Genomic DNA, 17,545 nt, shown 5'->3' on the forward strand with positions numbered 1-17,545 from the left:
CCTCAACCTTACAAACCACAAGTGGGGTGAGAAGGGAGCATGCTGGGGGCCCTATACGGGCCCTCTTTTCTTCCATCCGGTATAGTCAGCAGCTACTGCTGACTAAACAGTGGAGCTATTGCATGGATGTGTGCCTCCTTCGCACAAAGCTTGAAAACTGGTGAGCCAGTGATCCCACTGGGGGTGTATAGCCAGAAGGGGAGGGGCCTTACACTTTTTAGTGTAATGCTTTGTGTGGCCTCCGGAGGCAGTAGCTATACACCCAATCGTCTGGGTCTCCCAATGGAGCGACGAAGAAAATCAGAGAATGCATGTGTGTGTGTGACCTCCTGAACACAAAGCATTGAACTGGTTGGATTTGTCATCCAGGGGGTGTATATGCTCGGAGGGAGGAGCTACACTTTTAGTGTAGTACTTTGTGCCCTCCGGAGGCAGAAGCTATACACCCATGGTCTGGGTCTCCCATAAGGAACGATGAAGAAACATGATATTGTGTATCCCAAGTATCAATGTCATTCTGTACCCCGAGTGTCAGCGTCATTATCCTGTACCCCGAGTGTCAGCGTCATCATCCTGTACCCCGAGTGCCAGCGTCATTATCCTGTACCCCGAGTGCCAGCGTCATTATCCTGTACCCCGAGTGTCAGCGTCATTATCCTGTACCCAGAGTGTCAGCGTCATTATCCTGAACCCCGAGTGTCAGCGTCATTATCCTGAACCCCAAGTGTCAGCGTCATTATCCTGAACCCCAAGTGTCAGCGTCATTATCCTGAACCCCAAGTGTCAGTGTCATTATCCTGTACCCCGAGTGTCAGCGTCATTATCCTGAACCCCGAGTGTCAGCGTCATTATCCTGAACCCCGAGTGTCAGCGTCATTATCCTGAACCCCGAGTGTAAGCGTCATTATCCTGAACCCCGAGTGTAAGCGTCATTATCCTGTACCCCCACTGTCAGCGTCATTATCCTGTACCCCCAGTGTCAGTGTCATTATCCTGTACCCCCAGTGTCAGTGTCATTATCCTGAACCCCGAGTGTCAGCGTCATTATCCTGTACCCCCAGTGTCAGCGTCATTATCCTGTACCCCGAGTGTCAGCGTCATTATCCTGAACCCCGAGTGTCAGTGTCATTATCCTGAACCCCGAGTGTTAGCGTTGTTATCCTGTAGCTGAGTGTCAGCATCATTAACTTCTTCCCCGAGTGTTATTATTCCGTACTGCAAGTATCAGAGTCCTTGTACTGAATTTACCTGGTAGACCTTCACAATTTCCGGGGTGTGCTCCTTCTCGTCCATCTGCATCTCCCTCTTTAGTAGTGTGTCCTTGCAGTGCTGACAGCAGCGGATCTTATCGTCATTCTTCTCCTCTAGGACGGAGCTGACGCTGCTGAGGCTACTGATGCTGCCCCGACGGGAGGTCTGAGCGCTAGTGTTGGGGGATAAGTTGGGGCTGCCGTGGGTAGAGAAGGAGTGTTTGCTGGTGCTGGTTAATTTATCTGTGAAGGAGAGAGCGAGAGACAGAAGTGAAGTGCGGCCACGTTCACTCGCAGCACAGAGGACGCTGATGGATGCAGACACAGACGCTATGGGGCATCATGGGAAACCATCTGATATCTCACTGGCAAATGGAATGGTGATCAGCTCCGTGCATCGCCTGCACATGATGGACCCGCAAAGTCGGCAGTGGTGTCGCCTGTTGCGGATGGTGAACTTGTTCCCGCAGTCTGGACAGAGGGGCACGTCCTGGTCGCTGACCCACGGCACCACTGACCTCTCTATGGCTGAGACGGAAGAAAAATGCAAGTTAGTAAGTTATCGAACGACTGTGAAGAAGCTGCGGCATCAAGCTCTGATCGGATGAGCTCTGTCCATTGCAGCCGGGTGGCAATATCAAGACACCTTGTGGCTTCTCTACTACACAGGACCACTAGTGGAGATGCCAATGCTCAGCGCTGACCTATCAGTCCTTGGAATGCCCCTTTAAAGGGAACCGGTCAGGTGTAATATGTACCCACTACCACGAGCAGTTCTGGATGCATATTGCTATTCCCTGCCTAACCGTCCCTGTATACACTAGCATAGATAAAGAGATCTTTAGAAAAAGTATTTCTAAAGATCTTTTACCGTATGCTAATGAGCGCAGGGATTAGTCCCCTTGGCGTTAGTTCCCCGGCCAGTTGCCCCTCATTAGCATGTTAGTGCGCCCCTGTGGGCGTGCTATCATGCTAATGAATACGCAGCGTCACAGGATGATCTCACTCACCTCTCCGCCGCCAACGCTGGATTTTGGCTTAGTGCACGTGACCCGGAGTTTCGGTCATGCGCACTACTTCAGTTTGAAGCCAGGACGCATACACCCGGCTTCATAATGCGCATAACCCAAACTCCGAGGTCATGCGCACTGAGCCGAAATCCCCCGTCGAATGCGATGGCGGCGGAGAGGTGAGTGAGATCATCCTGTGACGCTGCACATTCATTAACATGATAGCACGCCCACAGGGGCGTACTAACATGCTAATGAGGGGTGACTAGCCAGGGGAACTAACGCCCAGGGGACTAGTCCCCTCGCTCATTAGCATATGATAAAAGATCTTTAGAAATACTTTTTGTATAGATCTCTTTATCTATCCTAGTGTGTACAGGGACGGTTAGGTAAGGATTAGCAATACGCACCCAGAACTGCTCGTGGTACTGCGTGCACATTGGACCTGACAGGTTCACTTTAATCCCAACACTAACCGCAATCCGTCATGAGAAAAGCATAGCGGACGTACCTCTTATCTTGGCAGACTCTGTATTAGTGCGATCAAACGAGGTTAGCTAGAGACAAACAGATCGACAACGTTAGATCCTTCGTGCGCTGCAAAAAATTGAGTTATATTAATCATCGTATTCTGACGCAGGAAATCGGAGTCTATCACACCATGAAAGCTGCGGAAAGGCAACCGTTTTTATTCATTGCCCAAATGCATCCAAAGTGAGAAATAAAGTAGCTTTTGTAATACAGATTTCCTACCGTTTACTTTCTACAGCTCCTATACAGACCTATGTGTCTCCATGGCAACAGACAACAAACCCCTGAGTAGTCAGAGCCTGGAGTCCATATTCCCTTCAATTCGTCCTGGTGACCTAACAAAGCATAAAGTAGAGGACAGGAAAGTGACTGCAGCCTCAGACCATGCAGGGTTGTGTCTGTTACTAAGGAGACACATAGAAAAGCATGGGAGCTGTGTACACAATACGATAGGACATTTTGCTTTATAATCTATTGCAAAGTTACTTCATTTAGAGGGCAGAGAGAAAATAAAAAAAAAACAATGGTCAGTAATCTTTATCCTAGAGACAATGCACCTTTTCCAGGCGTATGATTAGCTTGTTGACTTCTACCACGTAGTGGTCAATTCTAGCAGCTCGGTGCCTCTTAAAGTTGGAAAGGTGACTCCGCACCGCCCCTGCGAAGAAAAAAAAAACAAAGGAAAAGTTTAAAAGAGAATAACGCTCTTTTTATCCACACGGAAGAAAAATACTCAGTTTATCTGCCCCCAAATTTCACAATGGAATGGGGAGCACAAATTTGCAACATACACCCCCATCCTGTGATGAGATCCTGTCCAATTAGTCACCTGACTGATGAGGTTGGTGATTGGCTGCAGGGTCAGGTGACTGATGGATTTAGAATGGTGCCCTGTTCATCAGTCACCTGACCCCGCACCAATCAGCGGACTCAATGGCCAGGACGTCACCACTTGTAGTCCTGACCGAGACCACCAGAGTAGCAGGAGATTGGCGTGGAAACTTTTCGGGAAAAGATTGGCAACACCCTTTTAAAAGATTAGTCTGGTCCACTCACCTATTTCCTGCGGGTCCCACATACAAGGGTCCACGCCTCCATAGCTGAATGCTTCATAGCGATCCTGGGATCCGCCCTCGGCCCGCTCACCTCCATCTTTCTTTAGCAGTTTGTCCTTTGCTTTCTTAGCAATTTGCACCAGATCTTATAGAAAAGAAAAAAGAGAAATATTCATGACTTTACATCAGCCGGCAAACGCTTGTAAGGAACGGGCTCAGGAGCTGAGCCTGCTCTGTTCAGCACCGGTGCTGGCTGTGTTACACAACGGGCACCTGAGAGAACTGCTGCGATCAGAACTCCCTCCAACTGACACATATTTGGCATCGCCAAGAACTAATACAATATCCTACTCTTGATATGTAATATCCAACAAAACGATAAAGGAAAAAAAATGAAATGGCAGAATCGCCGTTTTCTGGCCACTTCCTCTTTCTCTAAAAAAAAAAAAAAAAGAGAATTTTGTTTACTTACCGTAAATTCTTTTTCTTATAGTTCCGTATTGGGAGACCCAGACATTGGGTGTATAGCTTCTGCCTCCGGAGGACACACAAAGTACTACACTAAAAAGTGTAGCTCCTCCCTCCGAGCATATACACCCCCTGGATAACCAAATATAGCCAGTTTAGTGCAAAAGCTGAAGGAGGACATCCACCCACAAGTAGAGATAGAGCAAGAACCGGAACAACCGGAACCTCTGTCCACGACAACAGCCGGTGATAACACGGAACAAGAAAACTGCCAACAAGCAACAGGGAGGGTGCTGGGTCTCCCAATACAGAACTATAAGAAAAAGAATTTACGGTGAGTAAACAAAATTCTCTTTTTCTTGATCGTTCCTTATGGGATACCCAGACCATGGGACGTCTCAAAGCAGTCCATGGGTGGGAATAAACAGAAAACTGAGAAGTAGGCGAAACCTAACTTCACAAGTGGGCGACAGCCGCCTGAAGGATGCGTCTGCCCAAGCTCGCATCTGCCGAAGCATGAGCATGCAATTGGTAGTGCTTCGAAAAGGTATGCAGACTAGCCCAAGTGGCAGCCTGACCGACCTGCCTGCCTGAGGATCGTGGGAGCGAAGATCCACTTCCGGAGTGCCCCCCTTGCGGCAGAGTGACTGAAACACTGCCGGATGCAGAGCCCACTCGCCGCTGTCCACGGTTTGACGGCTGAGATAATCTGCCTCCCAGTTTTCCACGCCTGGGATGTGGACTGCGGATATGGTGGACTTGGAGTCCTCCGTCCACTGAAGGATGCGTTGAACCTCGAACATTGCCAGGCGGCCGAGTGTCCCGCCCTGGCAGTTGATGTAGGCAACCGCTGTCGCGTTGTCTGACCGGACTCGAATGTGCCCGCCCGCCAACAGGTGGTGAAAGGCTAAGAGAGCTAGAAGCACAGCTCTGATTTCCAGCACAGTGATCGAGAGGGCTGATTCGGACGGGGTCCAAGTGCCCTGCGCTCTGTGGTGGAGATATACTGCTCCCCAGCCGGATAGACTGGCATCCGTGGTGAGGATCACCCGGGACGGGGCCAAGAAGGAGCGTCCCTGAAGAGAGAGGGGCCGAAGCCACCACTGAAGGGAGCCCCTGGTCTGTGGCGACAGAGCCACTAACCTGTGCAAGGAGCAAGGTCGCTTGTCCCAACAGCGGAGAATGTCCAGCTGCAGAGGACGCAGATGGAACTGGGCAAAGGAACCGCTTCCATTGACGCCACCATCTGACCCAGCACCTGCATGAGGTGCCTGAAGGAATGATGGCGGGGCCTCAGCAAAGGGCGCACCGCCAGTGGAGGGACTGCTGTTTGACTAAGGGCAGCTTCTCGAATTGCATCCCTAGGTACATGAGCTTCTGGGTCGGAGTCAGAGTGGACTTGGGAAAAGGACAAGCCACCCGAATTGGACTAGAGTGGCGAGAGTGAGCGAGACACTCCGCTGACAGTCTGCACTGGATGGAGCCTTGACTAGAAGGCCGTCCAGAAAAAAGGGATTACTGCCAACCCCCGGAGGTGCAGAACCGCAACCACTGCTTCCATGACCCTGATGAATACTCGAGGGGCCGTGGCTAACCCGAAGGGAAGAGCCACGAATTGGAAATGTTCCTCTCCGATTGCAAAACGTAGCCAACGCTGGTGTGAAACTGCAATTGGCACATGCCGGTAGGCATCTCTGATGTCGAGGATGCTAGGAAATCTCCTTGGGTCATTGAGGCAATGACTGATCGCAGAGACTCCATGCGGAAATGCCGCACCTGAACAAGCTTTTTGAGAAGCTTGAGATCCAGGATGGGCCGGAAGGAACCGTCCCTTTCGGGGACTAGGAAGAGATTTGAGTAGAAACCTCTGAACCGTTCCCAGGCGGGAACCGGTACAATTACTCCGTTGGCCTGCAAGGGTGCCACGGCCTGTGAGAAGGCGGCGGCCTTGGAGCAGGGGGGAGTTGACAGAAAAAATCTGTTTGGCGGGCTGGATAGAATTCTATCCTGTAGCCGTGGGAGATGATATCCCGCACCCACTGATCGGAGACGTGTTGAAACCACACGTCGCCAAAGCGGGAGAGCCTGCCACCGACCAAGGACGTTGCTGGCGCGGCCAGATAGTCAAGAGGAGGCTGCCTTAGTGGCAGCAGCTCCTGCTCTGAGGACGCGGCTTCGTGCGTCAGATGGGTTTTTGGTCCTTGGCTGAATTAGTGGACGAGGCCGAGGGCTTAGAGGACGACCAGTTGGAGGAACGAAAGGAACGAAACCTCGACTGGTTCCTGCCCTGGACAGGTTTCCTGGTTTTGGTTTGTGGCATGGAAGTACTCTTCCCGCCAGTAGCTTCCTGAATAATTTCATCCAGTTGTTCACCGAACAGCCTGGGCCCAGCAAATGGGAGCCCAGCAAGGTACTTCATTGAAGAAGCGTCTGCCTTCCACTCTCGAAGCCACAAGATCCTGCGCATAGCGAGAGAATTAGCCGAAGCCACCGCAGTGCGGTGAGAAGCCTCCAGCATGGCAGACATGGCATAGGATGAAAAGGCTGAAGCCTGGAAGTTAAGGCAACCCTTTCGGGCATAGAGTCCCTGGTGAGGGAATGCATCTCCTCTCGAGAAGCAGAGATGGCTATGAGAGCCCACACTGCTGCAAAAGATGGGGAGAACGAGACCCCTGCCGCCTCAGATACAGATTTGGCCAGAAGGTCAACCTGGCGGTCAGTTACTCTTCCCGCCAGGGAATCCTTAAGAGAGGTGTCATCAGCCACTGATACAACTGTCCGGGCTGAGAGTCTAGACACCGGAGGGTCTAGCTTTGGTGAATGAGCCCACTCCTTGACCACCTCTGGTGGAAACGGAAAACGGTCATCAGAACCACGCTTTGGGCAGCGTCTGTCAGGACAGGCCCTAGGCTTGGTCACAGTGGCCTGAAAACTGGAGTGGTTAAGGAACACACTCCTTGCTCTCTTGGGCAAGGTAAACTGGTGCTTTCTTGCCAGAGAGGGTTGCTCCTCTGATACTGGCGGATTGAGGTCCAGTACAAAATTAATGGACGCAATCAAATCACTAGCACCTGCGTCACTTTCGGACAGATCAATGGGGTACATGGAGGTAGCGTCCAAGCCCCCAGTAAGGCATCTTCCTCGTCCTGCGAGTCAGCTCGTGAATCAGAGCCGCGGGACGAGGAAGGAGAAGAGTCCCTGCGTCTCCTTTTAGGAGGACGGGGTCTGAGACCAGATGGAGAATCCTCTGTGAGCTTTGCTGAGCGAGCCGTAGCAGCAGAAGCGCCCTGAGAAGGGGGCTGATGCATGCTCAGCAGAGTCCGGGACAACTGTCCCATGGAGAGAAGGATTCTGCCCAAGCCGGGGGTTCAGCCACCGGAGCCGGAGCAGCCGGAGGAACCACTGGGGATGAGACTCCAGGCTGAGGCACCACCATGTTAGAGCAGGCATCACAATGTGGTTATGTGCTCGGTACAGGCATACATGCAGTGCATATTGAGTACAGCCTTGCAGCCTTGCTGCTCGTGTGAGACATGCTGCTGAAGTGGGGGCTCTGAGTCAGAATGACCCCCAGCAGAGTATATAAGCAGAGTATATAATATAAGCAGGTCCACAACCGGAGGTTGTGGCTTGCCATACCGTCTGACATTCTGCCAACCCCTCTCTGTGCCCTCCAGATCCCACAGCCCGGACCCCCAGAGAGATACTGCAGCCAGCGCCGATCGCTGTGCTGACATAAGAACGCTGATAAAATGGCGCTTCTGCCTACTCTAAGAGCGGGATCCCGAGGGCCAAGGAGATATACAGGGGAGGGAAACATTTCCTCAGAGAGGAGTGTCCCTCTCCTGAGCCGAACGGCCGCTGGGCGGAGCCGCACTGTCCCTCTGCATGATTGGCATGCAGGGGCAGCGAAAATGAAACTAGGCCTCAGGCGAAGCCGGGGCCTAAATTTAACGATGCGGCCGGCGCGCAGGCACCATCGGCGCGGTTCTCTGGTGAAAACCAGAGAACCGGCCGGAAATGTCAGAATACATACACAGCACACTCTCCCCAACAATAAAGTACAAGGGACCCCTGGATAATAACGTCTCAGATACTTAGCTTGTGAGACGCAGGGCCAGGTCCCTGAGGGATGAGTGCTCCGTCCGGCAGGATCCTGAAAGGGCTGCGGATGGAGACCGGTCTCCTGCAAAGCAGTGAGAACCGTGATGGCTCCCACTTCAAGCCAGAGCCCGAGGGATGGTGAAGGAGCGCGGCATGTAAGGCTCCAGCCCTGAAATCAACCTTAACAGCACCGCCGACACAGTGGGGTGAGAAGGGACATGCCGGGAGTCCAGGCTTGGACACGCTTTTCTTCAAACTCTTTCCAAAAATCAAAATTAGATGAGAATGCATGTGTGGATGTGTGCCTCCTGAACACAAAGCATTGAACTGGCTATATTTGGTTATCCAGGGGGTGTATATGCTCGGAGGGAGGAGCTACACTTTTTAGTGTAGTACTTTGTGTGTCCTCCGGAGGCAGAAGCTATACACCCATGGTCTGGGTCTCCCATAGGAACGAAGAAGAAAATGGAATTTACTAAAATCCTACGGACCCCAAAGTGGTACCCTAAAAAACCTACAGCATGGTACGCAATCACGAGCCCTGATACAACTCTATGGGCAGAAAATGAAAGAAGTTATGAATAATGCAACGGGAACAAAATTTAGAAAAAAGAAGCTTGTAGTAATGATCCACAGGTCGTGTCTGGTGACTACATGGACTCTATCAGTGCCTAGCATGGGTTAAGTTTCTTAAAATGCAGCCAGACATGATGATATCTTGTTTATAAACGGGGGATAAGAGCCTCATTGTACTCTTACGGTCCCGTTACACGTAGCGACGCGACCAGTGATCCGACCTGTCAGGATCGCTGGAGCGTCGCTACATGGTCGCTGGTGAGCTGTCAATCAGGCAGATCTCCACAGGGATCAGAGACCAGCTACCAGCGACCCGTGTAACGACACGGCTTGGTAGCCAGGGTACACATCGGGTTACTATGCAAAGCGCTTTGCTTAGTTACCCGATGTGTACCATGGTTACCAGCGTACCGCCGCTTACAGGCTGCCAGACGCCGCCTCCCTGCACATTCAGATCGTTGGTCTCCCGCTGTCAAACACGCCGATGCGTGCTGCACAGCGGGAGACCAACGAGCAAAAAATGGTCCTGATCGATTTGTAACGATCAGCGACCTTGCAGCAGGGGCCCGCTCACTGCTGCTTGTCACATACAGCGATATCGTTGGCGAGGTCGCTGATACATCACAAAACCTGTGACGTCTCAGCGATCTCGCTATGTGTGACGGGGGCTTTAGGAGTCTAGTGTTAAGGCCCCGTCACACTAAGCAACATCGCTAGCAACATCGCTGCTAACGAACAACTTTTGTGACGTTGCTAGCGATGTTGCTGTGTGTGACATCCAGCAACAACCTGGCCCCTGCTGTGAGGTCGTTGGTTGTTGCTGAATGTCCTGGGCCATTTTTTAGTTGTTGCTGTCCCGCTGTGAAGCACAGATCGCTGTGTGTGACAGCGAGACAGCAACAACTAAATGTGCAGGCAGCAGGAGCCGGCTTCTGCGGAGGCTGGTAACCAATGTAAACATCGGGTAACCAAGAAGCCCTGTCCTTGGTTACCCGATATTTACCTTTGTTACCAGCCTCCTCCGCTCTCACTGTCAGTGCCGGCTCCTGCTCTGTGCACATGTAGCTGCAGCACACATCAGGTTAATTAACCCGATGTGTGCTGTAACTAGGAGAGCAAGGAGCCAGCGCTAAGCATTGTGCGCTGCTCCCTGCTCTGTGCACATTTAGCTGCAGCACACATCGGGTAATTAACCCGATGTGTGCTGTAACTAGGAGAGCAAGGAGCCAGCGCTCAGTGTGCGCTGCTCCCTGCTCTCTGCACGTGTAGCTCCGTGCAGTGATAACCAAGGTAACTATCGGGTTGGTTACCCGATATTTACCTTAGTTACCAAGCGCAGCATCTTCCACGCGGCGCTGGGGGCTGGTCACTGGTTGCTGGTGAGCTCACCAGCAACTCGTGTAGCCACGCTCCAGCGATCCCTGCCAGGTCAGGTTGCTGGTGGGATCGCTGGAGCGTCGCAGTGTGACATCTCACCAGCAACCTCCTAGCAACTTACCAGCGATCCCTATCGTTGTTGGGATCGCTGGTAAGTTGCTTAAGGCCCCGTCACACTAAGCAACATCGCTAGCAACATCGCTGCTAACGAACAACTTTTGTGACGCTAGCGATGTTGCTGTGTGTGACATCCAGCAACAACCTGGCCCCTGCTGTGAGGTCGTTGGTTGTTGCTGAATGTCCTGGGCCATTTTTTAGTTGTTGCTGTCCCGCTGTGAAGCACAGATCGCTGTGTGTGACAGCGAGACAGCAACAACTAAATGTGCAGGCAGCAGGAGCCGGCTTCTGCGGAGGCTGGTAACCAATGTAAACATCGGGTAACCAAGAAGCCCTGTCCTTGGTTACCCGATATTTACCTTTGATACCAGCCTCCGCCGCTCTCACTGCCTGTGCTGCCGGCTCCTGCTCTGTGCACACATGTAGCTGCAGCACACATCGGGTTAATTAACCCGATGTGTGCTGTAACTAGGAGAGCAGGGAGCCAGCGCTAAGCATTGTGCGCTGCTCCCTGCTCTGTGCACATTTAGCTGCAGCACACATCGGGAAATTAACCCCATGTGTGCTGTAACTAGGAGAGCAAGGAGCCAGCGCTAAGCGGTGTGCGCTGCTCCCTGCTCTGTGCACATTTAGCTGCAGCACACATCGGGTAATTAACCCCATGTGTGCTGTAACTAGGAGAGCAGGGAGCCAGCGCTAAGCGGTGTGCGCTGCTCCCTGCTCTGTGCACATGTAGCTACAGCACACATCGGGAAATTAACCCCATGTGTGCTGTAACTATAAGAGCAAGGAGCCAGCGCTAAGCAGTGTGCGCTGCTCCCTGCTCTGTGCACATGTAGCTGCAGCACACATCGTGTAATTAACCTGATGTGTGCTGTAACTACGAGAGCAGGGAGCCAGCGCTCAGTGTGCGCTGCTCCCTGCTCTCTGCACGTGTAGCTCCGTGCGGTGGTAACCAAGGTAAATATCGGGTTGGTTACCCGATATTTACCTTAGTTACCAAGCGCAGCAGCTTCCACGCGGCGCTGGGGGCTGGTCACTGGTTGCTGGTGAGCTCACCAGCAACTCGTGTAGCCACGCTCCAGAGATCCCTGCCAGGTCAGGTTGCTGGTGGGATCGCTGGAGCGTTGCAGTGTGACATCTCACCAGCAACCTCCTAGCAACTTACCAGCGATCCCTATCGTTGTTGGGATCGCTGGTAAGTTGCTTAGTGTGACTGGACCTTTAGTGTGACTGGACCTTTACAGTTCTTGTTGACTCATGTAATTGCCTTGGCCAGTGAAGGTCAGATAGCCAGACAAATCAATTATGCGAACCTCCCATTGTATTACTATGTGTATTGCTAGATGCGATGTAACTTAGCTGTCTCTCCCTCGTCTCTGCCAGTGACCATCACTATTAGGGATATTTTGTATACGGCTTGAAATCTAGCCAATAAGAACCCAGTATTATCCACCAATCGTGAAGACCCCAATGGTCTGAATGGAGAGCTCAGGGGTATAAGAAGGGGGACTGTCCATTGCCCGAGTAGACTCTTTCTATATGGTACTAATCTAAGATCTGCGGATCCGATTGGCAAGCCATAACCAAACCTGGAGTATAAGGCTGTGTGCGTAATTCATGCAGTTACGCTGCGCTTTGTAGCGCAGCGTAACTGCATGCGTCCTGCGTCCCCTGCATAATCTATGGAGATTGTGCAGGGGCCGTGCGCACGTGGCGTCTTAGAGCGCAGCGCTTCGGCTGCTGCCCGAAGCGCTGCGTTCAAGAAGTGACATGTCACTTCTTCCGTGCGCTTTGCCGGCAGCTCCCGCTCTGTCTATGGCAGGAGCTGCAGGCAGAGCGCATGGAATCGGCTTTTTTTTTTTTTTTCTACGGACATTTTCTGCAGCGATTTGAAGCGCACATGTGCTCTTCAGATCACTGCAGAAATTTCTGCAGGGCTAGTACGCAACGTGCGCACATAGCCTAACACTATATGGACTTCAGCATCAAATGCAAGAATTTGGCTGAGATATCAAGGACTACCTAAGGAAGGAATCCAGCTTGGGACAATCCTGTCACCTGACTACAGGCTTTGCGGTCCTCATACAGCTTCCTAAATCTGGCGTTATTCCATTCCCGGTGGGTGTCCCTTGAAAGCGGGGTGCTGCTGGATTGGAGTAAGCGGCAGGGCTGTGGAGTCGGTAAGCCAAACCTTCGACTCCGACTCCGACTCCGACTCCTCAAATTCTCTTGCACCGACTCCGACTCCGGCTCCGACTCCGACTCCGACTCCTACATATATTGCTTATAGTTAGGTGAAAAATTTATTGTAGTACATGAATATGTGTATGTGAACATCAGACATTTAATAATTTTTATGATACGATAATCAAGATATTTGGATAGAACATAAAATATATTTATTGGAATACAACTTTAGAACACAAAAAACTGTAATAAATTGTAAATATGTAATACACTATGTAATATACAGTAGATTACATATATATCTTGTGTGTGTATATACACTGTGTGTATATATATATATATATTACATATTTACAATTTATTAGTTTTTTGTGTTCTAAAGTTGTATTCCAATAAATATTTTATGTTCTATCCAAATATCTTGATTATTGTATCATAAAAACAATTAAATGTCTGATGTTCACATTGTACTACAATAAATTTTTCACTTAAATATAAGCATTATACTAAATGTTATTATTTAGTAAAATATTCAGCACATTCTGCATTGCACTCCTGTCCCCAATTTATTATATATTTTAAGAGTCGGAGTCGGTGCATTTTATACCGACTCCGACTCCACCAAAATGAGCTCCGACTCCGACTCCGACTCCGACTCCACAGCCCTGGTAAGCGGCCCTGGAAGCTCTGAGGCCCGGACATTGTAATCCCTGGTGAGCCAGCGGAAGGGTGAGAAACTGTGGCCGGTTACATTCTGTGGTTTTGCTGGCTATGTGTTATGTGCCGTTAATTGTTTGGGGATCCAATAAAGTCTTAATATTGTGATTCCCTCACCCTGTGTTGTCTGAGTAGTGTTACGCCCACGGATAAGGAGGTCGGCGTTCAGTTGGGATGAGCCCTGGGCCATGCTGTCTTTCTAAAGGCGGCCGGGCCAGCGGACGAGTGCACCCACTGACCCCTGTGTCTCCACATCTGGGATTACACCTCAACTCTACTGAATGGGACTGCAGTACCGCACATGACCTGTGCACAGGTGTGGCGCTGCTTCAGGCCAGTATGATAGATGATGTAGTGGATATGTCACACTCACTTCTGAGTTGCCCCTTCACATCCCGATCCTCGCTGGAGTGCTCCTCCTCGTAGTGACACTGCAGCTGGTAAAAGGACTGGAGATCCTTCAGGCACAGCGGGCACAGGAAACCTTCCCGAACTTCACCTTCTTCATCGAACGGGGCGTTGTACTGCGCCGCCATGAGCGACCCGGGCACACCCCACCTCTAAAACGAGGCTGAGATAATGCACGGCGACACCTCCAGATCCTCAGACGCACCTGCAACAGAAGGTGACAGATCCCTATAATCTCTGATGCACAGGGTCATCCTCCATGGACACATGCCCAATTATATATATATATATATATTATATCTAGGCTGTTATTGATTAGATACATAAAAATCCGATATCGCGGGACACCCGGCTGCGTCTCCTCTGTGATAATTCAATTAGTAAGGAGACATACAGTCTGCAGGGAGAGCACGTTCCCTCGCTAACATAGAGGTACTAAAGTATACAGGGAAGATAACTGCCCCGGAGGCAGACGGGACCGCTCCAGTCCATACCTGGGACATCACATGGCAATTAAAAGGCAAGAACTCCCGAAAACGTCATAATCTGATATCAACATCGTCCACTTTTTTCATATATTAAATATGAGACTTAAGTTTTTTCCTTGCTGCTCTAAACGTACCCAGAGAGCAAGAAGAGTACCTGTCAGGAGCTCAGAAAAGCTGGGTGGCATCTGCTAGTGTATCACTCAGAGCAGGGGTCTCGCTGGCCTACCAAAATGGAGAATGGTGGCAGCAAAAAGTGTGGAGTGGATGTGTGGACCGGCCGTGGGGTGCGCTTAGCTCAATATCTATTGTAACAGGTGAGTGGACGAGTGAGTGTGGGAAGCAGAGCCCCCGTCAGACACATCCGAGCCCCCGTCAGACACATCCGAGCCCCCGTCAGACACATCCGAGCCCCCGTCAGACACATCCGAGCCCCCGTCAGACACATCCGAGCCCCCGTCAGACACATCCGAGCCCCCGTCAGACACATCCGAGCCCCCGTCAGACACATCCGAGCCCCCGTCAGACACATCCGAGCCCCCGTCAGACACATCCGAGCCCCCGTCAGACACATCCGAGCCCCCGTCAGACACATCCGAGCCCCCGTCAGACACATCCGAGCCCCCGTCAGACACATCCGAGCCCCCGTCAGACACATCCGAGCCCCCGTCAGACACATCCGAGCCCCCGTCAGACACATCCGAGCCCCCGTCAGACACATCCGAGCCCCCGTCAGACACATCCGAGCCCCCGTCAGACACATCCGAGCCCCCGTCAGACACATCCGAGCCCCCGTCAGACACATCCGAGCCCCCGTCAGACACATCCGAGCCCCCGTCAGACACATCCGAGCCCCCGTCAGACACATCCGAGCCCCCGTCAGACACATCCGAGCCCCCGTCAGACACATCCGAGCCCCCGTCACTCACATCCGAGCCCCCGTCACTCACATCCGAGCCCCCGTCACTCACATCCGAGCCCCCGTCACTCACATCCGAGCCCCGTGTGCAGCGGGTGGTGTCTGTGACACTGTACTTTGATTGGGACGCCTCAATCTGCGGGGGCTGCAGAGAGTGGGGTCCAGTAAACGGGGTCCGCTCATCCCAGGGGGTCCCACAACCCACTAGTAATAATCAACAGAAACTGAGAATAATTCTGAGAATCTGGAGCTCCAAGAGGAAAAGTGAGAAAAGAGGAGACCCCGAACCCCCAATATGGGGAACACGACAACAAGGCCTGGAAAAAGAAAACCTACACCCCCAAATATTGTCACCAGTCTCTGCCATCACCGGGCTGTCTCTCCTCTCAGTCTCTCCTATCACCGGGCTGTCTCTCCTCTCAGTCTCTCCTATCACCGGGCTGTCTCTCCTGTCAGTCTCTCCTATCACCGGGCTGTCTCTCCTCTCAGTCTCTCCTATCACCGGGCTGTCTCTCCTCTCAGTCTCTCCTATCACCGGGCTGTCTCTCCTCTCAGTCTCTCCTATCACCGGGCTGTCTCTCCTGTCAGTCTCTCCTATCACCGGGCTGTCTCTCCTCTCAGTCTCTCCTATCACCGGGCTGTCTCTCCTCTCAGTCTCTCCTATCACCGGGCTGTCTCTCCCCTCAGTCTCTCCTATCACCGGGCTGTCTCTCCTCTCAGTCTCTCCTATCACCGGGCTGTCTCTCCTCAGTCTCTCCTATCACCGGGCTGTCTCTCCCCTCACCGGGCTGTCTCTCCCCTCAGTCTCCCCTATCACCGGGCTGTCTCTCCTCTCAGTCTCTCCTATCACCGGGCTGTCTCTCCCCTCAGTCTCTCCTATCACCGGGCTGTCTCTCCTCAGTCTCTCCTATCACCGGGCTGTCTCTCCTCTCAGTCTCTCCTATCACCGGGCTGTCTCTCCTCTCAGTCTCTCCTATCACCGGGCTGTCTCTCCTCTCAGTCTCTCCTATCACCGGGCTGTTTCTCCCCTCAGTCTCTCCTATCACCGGGCTGTCTCTCCTCTCAGTCTCTCCTATCACCGGGCTGTCTCTCCTCTCAGTCTCTCCTATCACCGGGCTGTCTCTCCTCTCAGTCTCTCCTATCACCGGGCTGTCTCTCCTCTCAGTCTCTCCTATCACCGGGCTGTCTCTCCTCTCAGTCTCTCCTATCACCGGGCTGTCTCTCCTCTCAGTCTCTCCTATCACCGGGCTGTCTCTCCTCTCAGTCTCTCCTATCACCGGGCTGTCTCTCCTCTCAGTCTCTCCTATCACCGGGCTGTCTCTCTCCTCAGTCTCTCCTATCACCGGGCTGTCTCTCCCCTCAGTCTCTCCTATCACCGGGCTGTCTCTCCCCTCAGTCTCTCCTATCACCGGGCTGTCTCTCCTCAGTCTCTCCTATCACCGGGCTGTCTCTCCTCTCAGTCTCTCCTATCACCGGGCTGTCTCTCCTCTCAGTCTCTCCTATCACCGGGCTGTCTCTCCTCTCAGTCTCTCCTATCACCGGGCTGTCTCTCCCCTCAGTCTCCCCTATCACCGGGCTGTCTCTCTCCTCAGTCTCTCCTATCACCGGGCTGTCTCTCCCCTCAGTCTCTCCTATCACCGGGCTGTCTCTCCCCTCAGTCTCTCCTATCACCGGGCTGTCTCTCCTCAGTCTCTCCTATCACCGGGCTGTCTCTCCTCTCAGTCTCTCCTATCACCGGGCTGTCTCTCCTCTCAGTCTCTCCTATCACCGGGCTGTCTCTCCTCTCAGTCTCCCCTATCACCGGGCTGTCTCTCCCCTCAGTCTCTCCTATCACCGGGCTGTCTCTCCTCAGTCTCTCCTATCACCGGGCTGTCTCTCCCCTCAGTCTCTCCTATCACCGGGCTGTCTCTCCCCTCAGTCTCTCCTATCACCGGGCTGTCTCTCCTCTCAGTCTCTCCTATCACCGGGCTGTCTCTCCCCTCAGTCTCTCCTATCACCGGGCTGTCTCTCCCCTCAGTCTCTCCTATCACCGGGCTGTCTCTCCTCTCAGTCTCTCCTATCACCGGGCTGTCTCTCCTCTCAGTCTCTCCTATCACCGGGCTGTCTCTCCCCTCAGTCTCTCCTATCACCGGGCTGTCTCTCCCCTCAGTCTCTCCTATCACCGGGCTGTCTCTCCTCAGTCTCTCCTATCACCGGGCTGTCTCTCCTCAGTCTCTCCTATCACCGGGCTGTCTCTCCTCTCAGTCTCCCCTATCACCGGGCTGTCTCTCCCCTCAGTCTCTCCTATCACCGGGCTGTCTCTCCTCAGTCTCTCCTATCACCGGGCTGTCTCTCCTCA

At 52.5% G+C, this 17,545-nt stretch overlaps 1 protein-coding gene across 1 annotated transcript in view; it reads right to left on the minus strand.

The window, feature by feature from the left end:
• The window catches only part of RBSN (rabenosyn, RAB effector), a 53,863-nt gene extending 39,860 nt beyond the window's left edge, over positions 1 to 14,003 (minus strand). Inside the window, exons 1-6 of the mRNA XM_075320756.1 lie at positions 13,769 to 14,003; positions 3,848 to 3,991; positions 3,349 to 3,449; positions 2,772 to 2,817; positions 1,617 to 1,778; positions 1,249 to 1,493 (exon numbers count right to left, since the gene is read on the minus strand). Of these exons, the coding sequence (XP_075176871.1) occupies positions 1,249 to 1,493; positions 1,617 to 1,778; positions 2,772 to 2,817; positions 3,349 to 3,449; positions 3,848 to 3,991; positions 13,769 to 13,931 (861 nt within the window). The 5' untranslated portion in view covers positions 13,932 to 14,003. The remainder of the gene's footprint in view (positions 1 to 1,248; positions 1,494 to 1,616; positions 1,779 to 2,771; positions 2,818 to 3,348; positions 3,450 to 3,847; positions 3,992 to 13,768) is intronic.
• Between the last annotated feature and the right edge of the window lie 3,542 nt (positions 14,004 to 17,545).

This window comes from Anomaloglossus baeobatrachus, chromosome 8, assembly GCF_048569485.1.
Source record: "Anomaloglossus baeobatrachus isolate aAnoBae1 chromosome 8, aAnoBae1.hap1, whole genome shotgun sequence".
NCBI classification, from domain to species: domain Eukaryota; kingdom Metazoa; phylum Chordata; class Amphibia; order Anura; family Aromobatidae; genus Anomaloglossus; species Anomaloglossus baeobatrachus.